Here is a 15,187-nt window from a genome sequence, read left to right on the forward strand (position 1 = left end):
CTGGGAGACAGGCATTCACACTGGTGGACATGTAAACTGGCTCAATCTCTATCAATACAATCTGGTAATACTGCTCTTTTTCAAACTTAACAAACTTATATAGCACTTAAAATGTGTCAGGCACTACACTAGGCACTTTACAAATATTCAATTCTCGTGGCACATTGTAAAAATGGTAGCAGTGATTCCCTTCACTGTATCCCTGCATCCCTGACCTTGGAGAGTCCCCTCCCACACAGACTCTGAGCCTGGCCATGTGATTTGCTTTGGTCAATGGAATGGCAGCAAATGTAACACAAGCAGAGGCTTGAAAAGTGCTTGAGCTCTGCCCTCCTGTGCCATGCTATGGAACCCTGAGACCACCATGTGAAGAAGCCTGAGCTAGGCTACTGGAGCATGAGAGGTTGCATCCTGTCCCAAATGAGTCCCCGACGACCAACACACCTGTCAAGCACCAGACATGTGAGTCAGGCCATCCTAGACTGTCTGGCCTCCAGCAGACCCACAAGTTGACCACGGAAGCAGAACCAGAAGAGCCACCCAGCCAACCCATAGATTTGTGAGCCAAGTAAAATAGTTATTTTTTTAAGCCATGATGATTTGGGGTGATTTGTTGTACGACACAAACTGATAGAATCCACATAACAATCCTATTAAGTAGCTAACATTATTATCCCCATTTTGCAGATAAAGTAACTGAGACAAAGAGGGGTTAAGTGACTTGTACTACATGTAAATGGCAGAGCCAAGACTCAACTCCAAGCAATCTGTCTACAGGTCTATGCTCCTAACTCCTACACTATGTTGCTTTACCTACTGAAAATACAAGTATTCATAACACTTGACCCGGAAATTCCACTGCAATTTATCATATGAATATGTTTACACACATACAAAATCATGTATATATAAGATTATTCGCTGCAGCATTGTCGATAATGGCAAAATACCAGAAAAAAAGTTCTAGTGCAGGCATACCTCGTTTCATTTTACTTCCTTTATTGAATTTCACAGATACTGCCTCTTTTACTAATTGAAGGCCTGTGGAAACTCTGTGTCCAGCAAGTCTATCTGCACCATTTCCCAACAAGATATGCTCATTTCATGTCTTTGGGACACATTTTGATAATTCTCTCAATATTTCAAACTTGTTCATTATTACTATATCTGTTATGGTGATTTGTGACCACTGGTCTTTAATTACACTATTCTAATTGTTTCAGGGCACCACGATCCATACACATACAACATGAATAACTTACTGTATAAATGTGGTGCATATCCTGACAGCTCCACCCCCCAACTCTTCCTCTCTCTCTCTCTTTCCTTGGGCCTCTCTGTTCCGAGACACAACAATATTGAAATTAGGCCAATTAATAACCCTATCATGGCCTCTAAGCATTAAAATAAATGGAAGAGTTGTCCATCTCTCACTTTAAATCAAAAGCTAGAAATGATTAAGCTTAGTGAGGAAGGCATATTGAAAGCTGAGACAGGCCAAAAGCCAGGCCTGTTGCCCTGAATGGTCAGCCAAGTTGTAAACGCAAAGGAAAAGTTCTTGAAGGAAATTGAAAGTGCTACTTCAGTGAACACATGAATAATAAGAAAGCAAAACAGCCTTATTGCTGAAGGGGAGAAAATTTTAGCAGTCTGGATAAAAGATCAAACCGGCCATAATTCCCTTAAGCCAAAACCCAATTCAGGACAAGGTGCTAACTCTCTTTAATCCCATGAAGGCTGAAAGAGGTGAAGAAGCTGCAGAAGAAAAGTTTGAAGCTGGCACAGGTTGGTTCATGAGGTTTAAGGAACAAAGGCGTCTATATAACATAAAAGCTCAGGGTGAAGCAACAAGTGCTAATGAAAAAGCTGTAGCAGGTTATCCAGAAGATGTAGCTAAGATCGATGATGAAGGTGACTACACTAAATAACAGATTTTCAGTGTAGACCAAACAGCCTTATATTGGAAGAAGATGTCAGTCAGGACTTACATAGCTAGAGGTGAGAAGTCAGTGCCTGGCTTCATAGCTTCAAAAGACAGGCTGACTCTCCTGCTAGGGACTAATGCAGCTGGTGACATTAAGTTGAAGCCAGTGCTCATTTACTCTTCTGAAAATCCTTGGGCTCTTAAGAATTATGCTAAATCGACTTTGCCTGTGTTCTACAAACGGCATCACAAAGCCTGGATGATGGCACATCTGTTTACATCATGGCTTACTGAATATTTTAAGCCCACTGTTGAGACCTACTACTCAGAAAAAAAAAAAAAAAAAGATTCCTTTCAAAGTATTAATTCACATTGACAATGCACTTAGTCATCCAATATCTCTGATGGAAGTATCCAAGGAGATTAATGTTGTTTTGTGCCTGCTAATACAACATCCATTCTTCAGGCCATGAACAAGAAGCAATTTCAACTTTCAAGTCTTACGACTTAAGAATACATTTTGTAATGTTAGAGCTGCCATAGCGATTCCCCTGGTGGCAAAATAAACTGAAAACCTTATGAAAAGAATTCACCATTTTTACGTGCCATTAACAACATTCTTTTTTTTCCCCATTTATTTATTTTATTGCATTTTAGGTTTTGGGGTACATGTGAAGAACATGCAAAATTGTTGCATAGGAACACACATGGCAGTGTGATTTGCTGCCTTCCTCCCCATCACCTACATCTGGCATTTCTCCCCTTGCTATCTCTCCCCAGCTTCCCACCCCCCACCGTCCCTCCCCTATTTCCCCCCAACTGACCCCAGTGTGTAGTGCTCCCCTCCCTGTGTCCATGTGTTCTCATTGTTCAACACCCGCCTATGAGTGAGAACATGTGGTGTTTGATCTTCTGCTCTTCTGTCAGTTTGCTGAGAATGATGGTTTCCTATACACCAATAACAGACTTAAAGAGAGCCAAATCAAGAACAAACTTCCATTCACAATTGCCACAAAGAGAATAAAATACCTAGGAATACAACTAACAAGGAATGTAAAGGACCTCTTCAAGGAGAACTACAAGCCACTGCTCAACGAAATAAGAGAGGACACAAACAGATGGAGAAACATTCCATGTTCATGGTTAGGAAGAATCAATATCGTGAAAATGGCCATACTGCCCAAAGTAATTTACAGATTCAATGCTATCCCCATCAAGCTACCAATGACCTTCTTCGCAGAACTGGAAAAAACCACCTTAAACTTCATATGGAACCAAAAGAGAGCCCGCACAGCCAAGTCAATTCTAAGCAAAAAGAACACAGCGGGGGGCATCACACTACCAGACTTCAAACTATACTACAAGGCTACAGTAATCAAAACAGCATGGTACTGGTACCAAAACAGAGATATAGACCAATGGAACAGAACAGAGGTCTCGGAGGCAACACAACATATCTACAACCATCTGATCTTTGACAAACCAGTCAAAAACAAGCAATGGGGAAAGGATTCCCTGTTCAATAAATGGTGTTGGGAAAGCTGGCTAGCCATGTGCAGAAAGCAGAAACTGGACCCCTTCCTGACACCTTACACTAAAATTAACTCCAGATGGATTAAAGACTTAAACATAAGACCTAACACCATAAAAACCCTAGAAGAAAATCTAGGCAAAACCATTCAGGACATAGGTGTAGGCAAGGACTTCATGACCAAAACACCAAAAGCATTGACAACAAAAGCCAGAATAGACAAATGGGACCTAATCAAACTCCACAGCTTCTGCACAGCAAAAGAAACAATTATTAGAGTGAATCGGCAACCAACAGATTGGGAAAAAATTTTTGCAGTTTACCCATCTGACAAAGGGCTGATATCCAAAATTTACAAAGAACTAAAACAGATTTACAAGAAAAAAACTAACAAGCCCATTCAAAAGTGGGCAAAGGATATGAACAGACACTTTACAAAAGAAGGCCAACAAACATATGAAAAAATGCTCATCATCACTGGTCATCAGAGAAATGCAAATCAAAACTACATTGAGATACCATCTCACACCAGTTAGAATGGCGATCATTAAAAAATCTGGAGACAACAGATGCTGGAGAGGATGTGGAGAAATAGGAACACTTTTACACCATTGGTGGGAGTGTAAATTAGTTCAACCATTGTGGAAGACAGTGTGGCGATTCCTCAAGGACCTAGAAATAGAAATTCCATTTGACCCAGCAATCCCATTACTGGGTATATATCCAAAGGATTACAAATCGTTCTACTATAAGGACATGTGCACACGAATGTTCATTGCAGCACTGTTTACAATAGCAAAGACCTGGAACCAACCCAAATGCCCATCGATGATAGACTGGATAGGGAAAATGTGGCACATATACACCATGGAATATTATGCAGCCATCAAAAACGATGAGTTAGGGTCCTTTGTAGGGACATGGATGAACCTGGTAACAACATTCTTAATAGGAACATTTAAAATATCAACATTAACAGGAGTTTGGAATATGATTCCAACTCTTGTGAATGACTTTGAGAGGTTCAAGACTTCAGTGGAGAAAGGAACTGTACTGGAAACAGCAAGAGAACCAGAATTAGAAGCAGAGCCTGAAGATGCGACTGAATTGCTGCAATCTCATAATAAAACTTGAATGGGATGAGCAAAGAAGTGGTTTCTTGAGATGAAACTACTCCTGGTGAAGATATTGTGACATTGTTGAAATAACAAATAATTAGAATTTTACGTAACTTTAGTTGATAAAGCAGGCAGGATTTGAGAGGATTGACTCTAATTTTGAAATAAGTTCTACTATAGGAAAAATGCTGTCAAACAACATCACATGCCACATAGAAGTCTTTCATGAAAGGAAGCATCAATCAATGTACTTCCATGCTCCATAAGAAATTGCCACAACCATCCCAACCTTCAGCAACCACCACTCTAGTCAGTCAGTAGCCTTCAACACTGAGGCAAGACCTCCACCAGCAAAAAGATTATGACTCACTGAAAGCTCAGACAATTGCTGGCAATTTTAGCAATAAAGTATTTTTATTTAAGATATATACAGTATGCTTTTTTAGACATAATGCAATTGCATACTTAATAGACCACAGTGTAGTGTGAACATAACTGTTATATGCACTATGAAACAAAAAATTGTTTGATTCACCTTTTAGATATTCACCTTATTGGGACGGTCTGGAATCAAACCTATAATATCTCCTAGTTATGCCCGTATATTCACATAAAGGTTTCCCATTTACAGCTGTAAAGAGAACTTGGGGCTGGGTGCAGTGGCACCACACCTATAATCCTAGCACTTTGGGAGGCCAATATGGGAGGATTCCTTGAGCCAAAGAGAGTTCAAGACCAACCTGGGCAACATAGTGAGATCCCTATCTCTACAAATATGAAAAAAATTAGCCTGGTGTAATGACATGCACCTGTAGTACCAGCTACTCCAGAGGCAGAGGTGGGAGGGTCACTTGACACAGATGGTTGGGGCTGCAGTGAGGTAGGATTGCACCACTGCACTTCTGCCTGGGAAACTGTCTCGATAAAAAAGAATTTTTTTCTCAAAAAAGAAAAAATATATATATATGTGTGTGTGTGTGTGTGTGTGTGTGTGTGAGTATATATATATATATATAGAGAGAGAGAGAGAGACAGAGACAGAGACAGAGACAAAGACAGAGAGAACTTCATAAATCTACAAAAATCCTGATCTTGATGTATGAGAGAAAAATGCATGGTGAAGAAGAGTGTACTTCTATGCTACCATTTGTGCTTTTAAAATGAAAAGTATAAATATATAACTGCTTATATATGCATAGATTATTTCTAGAGGGACACAAGAAATGGGTTTAACATCAATTGCTTCTAGGAAAGGGAATTAGTTGGCTGCGCAATAGAATAGGAAGGCTCATTTTCATTGTAAGCTTTGCATAGCTTTTGAATTTTATACTGTGTAAATGTATCAGCTATTGATTTTTAACTTAAAAGGTTGTTATGAAAATGAAGGAAGATAGCTGTCACAAATAATCAATAAATAGTAGCTACCAGCCTGGGCAACATAGTGAGACCTCATCTCTACAGAAAATTAAAAAATAAGGCAGGAAGATCGCTTGAGCCCAGGAAGGAGAGGCTGCAGTGAGCCGTGATGGTGCCACCGCACTGCCACCTGGGTGACAGGGTGAAACCCTGCTTCAAAAAAAAAAAGTAGCTACCATTATAATTATTCTCCCACAACTGCTTTCTAACTTTTGCTAACACAAATAATTTTTTAAGGCAGCCAATCCTCTGTAGCTCCTGGCTTGCATGGCAAGAGCTCATTTTGGATTCAAAAATAAAGAAGGACATATGAGCTAGCTATGTGAAGAGGCGAAAGAATACCCAACCATGGGGTTCTCTGGTGTTCAAAGCACTGGACAGCACAGCATACACCACATCAGCCTTTGGTTGGAGTCTATTTGGGCTGCTACAATCAAATTCCAATGACTGGGTGGCTTATAAACAAAAAAAAAAATGCATTTCTCACAGTTCTGGAGGCTGGAAAGTCCAAGATCAAGCCTCCAGCAGATTCAGTGTCTGATGAAGGCCCACTTTCTGGTTCAGAGATGATGTCTTCTCACATCATGGAAGGGGCAAGGTAGCTCTCTGGAGCCTTCTTTATAAGGCTCCAGAGAGCTTATAAAGAGAGCTTATTCCCATTCATGAGAGTTCTGCCCTTGTGACCTGATCACCTTCCAAAGACCCACCTCTTAATACCATCCCCCTGAGGGTTAGGGTTTCAACATATGAACTGCAGAGGACACAAACATTCAAACCACAGCTTTGCTCTTCAGAGCAACCCAAATACCGGGCATCTTCTGTGCTCCTACTCTGTACATTCCCTGCGGACCTTCTCTTTCATTCAAGGACACCAAATGAAAGTAATTACGTGGGATTCCAGTAGTATGTCTGCACACTCTCACGCTCTGCAGCTACTGATCTGCCACAGTTGATGGGTTGCCACATGTATCTGCCAAACTGCCAAATTCTCTACTTCTCTAGAAGCAGACAGGGTCTGGGACAGGAATAAGAAGTTTGTAGGCAACAGAGTGTAATGTCAAGAGCCAGGGCTTTGGAGCCCAGCAAACCTGGGCACAAATTCCAGCTCCAACATTCAGCTGAGTGGAGCGGAGCAATGCCCAACCTTTCTGAGCTTGTTACTGCCATCTGTTCAATGGTGACAGCATTTACCTCTCATAGGACTCTTGCTAATGCACGTACCACAGTACCAGGTACACAGTGAATGTTCACTTCACGGTGGCCATTTTCATTGTCTTTGGGGTATTCTAACAGAGGCTAACCACCTTCTTTCTTCCATCTCTCTTTCTTTCTCTTTCTCACACACACCACCCCCAACAATTAGCAGCCTTAGGTGTACATAAGAGGATTCCTGTCTCTCCCTTCTGCTCACATCAGTAAGCTCAGTTGACTCTACCTCAAAATACATCCCCCATCTCTCTACATCTCTCCGAAACTCCTCCACACACAAGTGATCTACAATCTAATCTTTTTTTTCAGACAAAGTCTCGCTCTGTCGCCAGGCTGGAGTGCAGTGACTCGATCTCGGCTTACTGCAACCTCCATCTCCCAGGTTTAAGTGATTCTCCTGCCCCAGCCTCCCAAGTAGCTGGGACTACAGGTGTGCGCCACCATGCCCAGCTAATTTTTATATTTTTGGTAGAGACGTAGTTTCACCATGTTGGCCAGGATGGTCTTGATCTGACCTTGTGATTTGCCCACCTTGGCCTCCCAAAGTGCTGGGATTACAGGTGTGACCCACCGTGCCCCGCCTAAAATCCAAATTTCTAACCATGACCAACAAGGCCCTAGAGGACTTGGCCCCGGCCTGTCTCAGCCTCATCTCATTGCACGCTCACCCCCTACACACTCCACCCTGCCCCAGCCCCCATGTCATCTGTTCCTGACCCAGAGTCTGTGCCTCAAAGCTCTTCAGTCTGGGACAGTCTTTCCCTGAACCTCCGCACAGCTTCTTTTCATAACGTAGTTCACAGCTCAAATGTCGACCCCTCAGAAATGTCTTCATTTCTGATCACCCAGACTAAAATGCTTCCCTCCCCCAACTCATTCCTCATGACCTAATCCTGCTCTATTTTATTCATAGCACTCATCACTATCTGAAATTACATTATTTGTACAATTGTTTACTACTTTATTATCTGATTTCTCAGTTTGAATGTGGCTTCCGAGAGAACAAGGCCTTTATCTGTCATGTTCTTCACAGTATCCCTAGAGCTCAGAACAGCAACTGCACATAGCAGGTGCTTAATACACATGGAGGTGCGAGCTGGGGATTTAAAATGCACATTACTGAGCTCCAGTTTCAGGGATTCTGACCTATTAAGTTTGAAACAGAGCCTAGGAATCTGCATTTTCAGCAAGCATCCATCTCCTTCATCCTAAGGCAGATTGGAGGCAGATCACACGTTAAGATACTCTGGTCAATGCCCTCCATCTCCAAATCATGATTCTCTCTCTAACGCGCGCTACTTAGACCTACGGATCCCATTCAGGCTCCTTTATTTAATGACTCTGGGCCACTGAGGGTAAAAAAGGAGGCTGCTGACCCCTGAATCTTGAGTTCAAACCAGTAACCTCACCATGGCCAGCTTCCATTTCTGCTGCATGCCAAACTAGCTGGCCAGCCTGGCTGGAATCCTATTCTCCCCAGAAACACCTGAGCAGGTCTGGACTAGCTCCAAAGGTATAAGCCAGGTAAATTTCGGTGTCAGCTCACCGAGAGACTCTCCAGGGGCAGCTAGGGCCAATTCACATTTGCTCTGTACTCCCTACAAACAGACCCTCCTCAAGACACACAGAGAACACTTAATTCTGGTACCACCGAAAAAAGAGGCCCGAGTTCCATTGGAAGCAACCCAGCCGCTGAGAGGCAGAAATCTATGAAAGGATCACTCAGGTGATCAAAGCAATTGGCGCATTAGATACCTTACAACAAGCCAACCCCCAGCCTTAACCTAGAGCAATGCATCGGCTTTGGAGGGAGAGCCTTACTCCGTTTTTTTGGTTTGTTTTTGGGGCATTTCCCCCAGCATTTCTTCTCAGTCTTGTCTCTTCAGAAAACATCCCTCCACCTCTTCCTGGGTACCTAAACTGTCTTCAGGTTGGCCTCAGGAGGTCTGGGACAACGAGGAGGGTACCTAACAGGATTTCCTTAAGTTTCCTGTACTGTTTTCCACACTGTTAAATGCCGAGATCCTGTATTTGATTAAAGTACCGTCCATTTCCAAAGTTAAAACACAAACGGCACTCAGGGTCTGATAACAAAGTCGCCAACACCTTCGCGTCAATTAACTTCCCCCAACAAGCAAGATCCAGCTGCACTAGGGCCTGCGCGCTCTCGGGGGCTGACAGCAAGCAGCACCAGTACCCCAAGCTGTCCCTGGAGGTGAAAGAGCCCCTCTAGCTGAGCCTGTTTTTCTTTTTTCCACAGACAGCCCTGGCTGGAGGGTAGGGCTGAGCGCGGAGCCCCCGACACCTGCCGGTGAAGCAGCAGCCGCAGCCTCAGAGTGCGCCCCCGGCCAGGATCTGCGCGCCGTCGGCGGGCGGTGCCTGGGGGAGACTCGCGCCTTCCAAACGCCGGAGCGCAGCATCCTTTCAGGCGAGCCACACCGCCCCCCAACCCCGGCCCCGGTCTCCACCAGTCGCCCATCTGGCCCGGACCTAGGGCTGGCTCTTTCCCTGGGATGTGCGCAGAGGGAGCCCCACCGACGCTCAGCAGACCTGCCCCGGCTCCCGAGGAAGGAGCGGGGCGCTGGGCAGCAGAAGGCAGCCGGGCTGGCGTGAAGGACGCTCGGGAAGGGGCTCGTCCGCAGGCGCGGGGGCGGAGCGCCGGACGCAGCCCACCTCTCAGGCCCGAGCCCAAGGTTCCGACGTGCCGGCGCTGCCGCGAAGAGTGCGGACTCGCGGTCCCCGCGGTGCCCCTTCACCTCTCCAGTCCCCCCGGGGCGCCCCGGTTCCCCGCCGACGTCCGGCCCCGCAGCGCCCTCACTCTTCTCGCCCGACCTCCCCCGACCCCGCGCACTCACCCTCCGCATGGTGCCGGGGCCGTCCGGGCCGGGCTCCGAGACGGAAGCGCGAGGCGGGCTGGACGGGCGGCGGCGCTCCGCCGGCCAGAAGCTCCGCGCTGTCCCCGCCTGCACACGCCTGCGCCGCGGCCGCCGATCTGGCAGGGGGAGGGGCGGGGGCACGCTGGCCGCGGGGTCCCCGGGGCTCTCCCGGGCTGCTGCGGCTGCACTGAGCAGGGCGAGACTCGCCGAGCTGGTGGAAGCCCCGGGCCCCGAGGCCCTTCTTCCAGCGTCGCAGCGTCCCAGCCTCCTCTGGCCGCTGCGCCCCTCTCCTCTTCCTCGAGTTCCCGCCCGACCCGGAGCGGAGCAGGTCTCCGATGCCGGCCCCGCAGCCCCCAGAACTGAGCCGGAGAAGCTTGGGGCTGAACGCTGGGCCCACTCTGCGGGGACCCCAAGTTTGAAGAGCAAGAGGGGATTGGCGGAGAGTGCAGACCGCAATTCTCACCGTCTTAAAAGTATCGCCTTACAGTTCTCCCCATGGGAAGGAAATGTGGCCCGCTAATGTCCGTTCCCACTCTTTTCGTTTTCTTTTTAATTTTTCAGACAGGGTCTCTCTCTGTCCCCCCTGGCTGAGCGCAGGGGGGCGATCTCTGCTCACTGCAGCCTGGAACTCCCAGGCTCAAGCGATCCTCCCACCTCAGCCTCCCCGTAGCTGGGACCACAGGCGCACGCTCGACTACACCTGGCTAATTTTTGTATTTTTATTCTTTTGTAGAGACGGGTGACTTGCCATTTTGCCTAGGCTGGTCTCGAACTCCTGACCTCAAGCGATCCTCCCGCCACGGCCTCTCAAAGTGCTGGAATGAGAGGCGTGAGCCCCCGCGCCGGCCCTTTTCTATTCCTTGGAATCTGCGATTGTTGTTTGAAAGTCCTGAGCATTCATAAAGCTTTGCGGGGAGGGGCGGGAAGAGAGTTAAGAGTGGTAAACAGCAGGTCTACCCGTGTTTCCTCCACGGGTTGGAGGAAACACCGTGGAACAGATACGGCCTGGTCTCATTCAGGTGAAGAAGCTCGGCGGGGAAGGGGTCTGCATCCTCATGCCAGCGAAACCTGTGGGTTTTCCTAGCAGTCCCCTGCGTGCACAGCTTTCTTTTCACAATCGACCTCCATAACTCACCCCAACTTTTCCAAACAACGCGGGAAGCCCATCCCCAAATGCTAATGCTTCTGGGGGGAAAAAGATGAGAACGGGGAAAAGACATATTCCCCCAATCATGAAAACACTGCATACCCTTGAGCCCAGAAGGCAGGATCTAAATCCACAAGAACAGGATGGCATGATGTGGAAAGGTCTTCCAGGAAGAAATCTGATTTCATTCTGCTTCGACTGCTGAACAAAGTAAATCGAATAGCACGGAACTAACTCAAGGCAGCCTGAATTTTGTGTGGAAAAAATATCTCTTGTTTGTCAAAGAATCCTTTGAAAAGCATCCAAGGACGCTTGTATTTTCAAAGCGGCTGTGACAGGTATGCAGGCAGACAGCAGTGGGAATGCAAAGGCTGGTGCCGGGTAAACACTTCTCCTGAGTGTTTCAGCTTTGGCATTGCCTTTATGCCAATTATTCTGGCAGATCACCACTGTCAAAGAAATACCTTTATAATTTTCTAAAGTTGATTGTCAGCAGCACTATAGAGACCATAGTATTACACAAAGTACCTTAATGATCTAATGAATAAAAACATTTCATCTGGATTTCTCTTTGGTATCTATCAGCACACATAAGGGGAGGAGGAGTGACTGATGTGTTAGGGGGAAGTGTAAGAAACGACAATCAATGATACTTGCTTCATCCCTTTTTTACTTTATCTTATGATCTGTATACAGTGGGGTTTTTCCTCCCTGGATATAAATCTCTTCTGATTGAGCTTTTATGTTTTTGCCTTTGAGAAAATAACAATGTTAGTAAGTGTACTTATGAGCCATACTTGTGTTATCATTTCAATCCACACAACTCTATGAAGTATGTACTGTGATATTATGGTTTTTCAGAGGTAGATACTCCAGCTCAGAGAGTGTAGGTAATTTACCCAAGATCACACAGCTTGTTAGTGGCACAGCCTGGATTTCAACTCAGGCAGTCTGACATGATAGCCCACTCACTGAATGCCCATGCAATGTTGCCCTCCTCTGCTTCATAGAAAAGGTGCAGCTGTGTAAAGGTGTTCCTGGAAGTAAAAACATGAGCTTTTGTCATAAGTCAGATTAGTCACTTCACATCTCTGAGCCTTAGCTTCCTCATCTGTAAAATGAAAACTTGGACTAAATAGATGCATTAAAGGCCTAGCCAGAAGTAAAGCTCAAAATTTAGAATATTACTATGTGGGTATTAGCATCTCAGTATTCTTGCTCAGCATGGTAAGAAATCTTAACCTGGAGGAACAGTGTTAGCCACTTCATTGGTTTGTGTAATCTCACCACAACCCCTTGTTTAACACTGCTTGTGCTGCCTTCCACAACATCACCTCTTTCTGCTCCTTCTAACTAATACTCTTTGCTCTGCAAATGTGATATCTGATTGAAATAATGTTTTTTTGCTTTTGTTTTTGAGGTGGAGTCTCACTCTGTTGGGCCCAGTCTGAAGACCAGTGGCTCAATCTCCGCTCACTGCAACCTCCACCTCCTGGGTTCAATCAATCCTCCTGCCACAGTCTCCCAAGTAGCTGGGATTACAGATGTCTGCCACCCCGACCAGCTAATTTTTTGTATGTTTAGTAGAGATAGAATTTCACCATATTGCCCAGGCTGGTCTTGAACTCCCAACCTCAGGTGATCAGCCCACCTCAGCCTCCCAAAGTGCTGGGATTAAAAGTGTGAGCTACCACACCAGGCCTACTTAACCTTGTTGATCCACAGGCTGGATTCATAGACAGTAGGAAGCATACTAACATCAGGAGGTAAAGCTTACTTCTTTCATTACCTATGAAGGTAGATAGGCATTTGATATAAAATTGAACAAAAAGAAACTAGTTTACAATTTTACATAAATAGTAAAAGAAAAATGATAATTTCTTCTGCTTTTTGTAGATAAGAAATCTTACCAATTAGCATAATTTCTACCATCCTCCATTTAGAAAAGCATTAGTAATTAAATGTTGTTTCTCTTTACCATGTTCCTAAATTTGAATCCTTCATAAGGTATCTATTAAATACGTACTATGGGTGGGGGGGCAGGATATACATTATTGATTAAATAAATCCATAGTTCCCTGAGAAAGATAAAGAATAATTTCAAGGAAGCATGTATCACAGCTACATGCATTGAGTTATTTTATATGTTCCAGGCATCGTGAAAAACCATGTATCAGTCTGTTTCATCCTCACAAAACTCTGCAAAATTGTTGTATCTTCTCCATTTTATAGACTATGAAACTAACATTTATCTCGATGAAACAATTTGCCAAAGGCTGCATGTTTAATTAGTTACACACATCTACCCCAATCTGACTCCAGACCCGAGATTAACCTGTGATAGGTGGATGTTAATGTACCACACAGACTCTCCTCTCTCTGGAATTTCTTCAAAGTGGTGAAAATGTGAGCCAAGAATTTTATATCCATTAAAACTGACTTTCAAATATTTATACTAGAAATAAAATCACATTAGTTAAGAAAGAATTCTTAAAGGAGATGAGTCATTAGCTTGAAAAAATACAAGACTTGAATGTGAAGAGTGAAGAATATTCTTTTTTCAGCCTCTCAAGTAGCTGGGACTACAGGTACATGCTGCCACACCCACCTCTACAATTTTTTGTTTGTTTGTTTTGTAGACATAGGGTCTTGTTATGTTCCCCAGGCTGGTCTCAAACTCCTAGCCTCAAGGAATCCTCCCACCTAGCCCTCCCAAAGCGCTGAGATTACAGGCATGAGCTGCCATGCCCAGCAAGAATATTATTCAAAGGGTACAGTGGAATAAGCCACAATGTAATGGTGGTGGCAGTCAAACCATTATAAGGGAACCCTGGGATATGTGACTTTTTAATTTTTATTTTTTATTTCAATATCACAGTCACTTAAGGATATTCTGAGTCCTTTATTTTGCTGTAAAAGATCTGAATGGTTGCTATGCTATTTCTTTTCTTGCTCTTGCCAAGGCCTGGACATTCTATTGATCTTTTTTTCTTCTTTCTTTGATTTTTTTTATTTTTTTTTTTTCTTCTTTTTGTGGCCTGAAAATGCAGGGTAGAGTGGGAAAGAACTTACCTAGAGCTGTGTGTTGCCTTTGTCATAGGAATTTAGTTCTCTTCTTTCCTCTAAGGCCCTGTGCCGTAGTTCACCCCCTAGTGGGTATTTAAAAAGACAAAATTCACCCAGACGTGCACCCCTAGTGCTACTTACATATTTAATTCCATGCTCCTTTGTAGTCTTCATCCAAATGCATGTCCATCTGCAATTTGTTAACACAGCTACCTCTCCTGCTAGCCCTTAACTCCTTTAAGGAAGGGACTATCTTAATTCTGACATCTCCATGGCCTACCCCAAAACAGGAGTGCCTGGTACATATTTAATAAATGAATGAATGATGTTCAAACCATATTATAGTCTACTGTTTTTCCTTGATTAATGTTTTCTATATTTTTACATAGCATTAATAATTACCTTTATTGGCTGCTCAATATACACATTCTCAGTGATATATTATCATTTAACTATCCCCTCATGTTGCTATTTACAGTGTTTCTACTCCTTCGATTGAGCCCAGGAGTTCAAAACTGGCCTGGGAAACATAGTGCAACTCCATCTCTATAAAAAAAAATACAAAAATTAGCCAGGCATGGTGGCACGCACCTGTAATCCCAGCTACTTGGGAGGCTCAAACAGGAGGATCACCTGCGCCCAGGGAGGTTGAGACTGCAGTGAGCCGAGATTGAGCCACTGCACTCAAGCCTGAGTGACAGAGCAAGACTCCATCTCAAAAATAAAATAAAATACTCCTTTGAAATTCCCTTGAGTTAGTAAGTAGGGATATGACTTCATATTAAGAAGGATTTGGAGGATGAGAATGTGATCATGGTAGATTAAATGGTCCAGAGTTACAAAGACAAGTTAGAAGGCTAACCTCAGTCACACAAAATGGAGCTGATGAGGGAACCAAGG

General features: G+C 44.5%; 1 protein-coding gene across 1 annotated transcript in view; it reads right to left on the reverse strand.

The window, feature by feature from the left end:
* The window catches only part of TMCC3 (transmembrane and coiled-coil domain family 3), a 373,454-nt gene extending 363,342 nt beyond the window's left edge, over positions 1 to 10,112 (reverse strand). Inside the window, exon 1 of the mRNA XM_032298059.1 lies at positions 10,054 to 10,112. Within this exon, the coding sequence (XP_032153950.1) occupies positions 10,054 to 10,062 (9 nt within the window). The 5' untranslated portion in view covers positions 10,063 to 10,112. The remainder of the gene's footprint in view (positions 1 to 10,053) is intronic.
* Positions 10,113 to 15,187: the final 5,075 nt, after the last annotated feature.

This window comes from Sapajus apella, unplaced genomic scaffold, assembly GCF_009761245.1.
Source record: "Sapajus apella isolate SASKATOON/1434 unplaced genomic scaffold, GSC_monkey_1.0 scaffold2, whole genome shotgun sequence".
NCBI classification, from domain to species: Eukaryota; Metazoa; Chordata; class Mammalia; order Primates; family Cebidae; genus Sapajus; species Sapajus apella.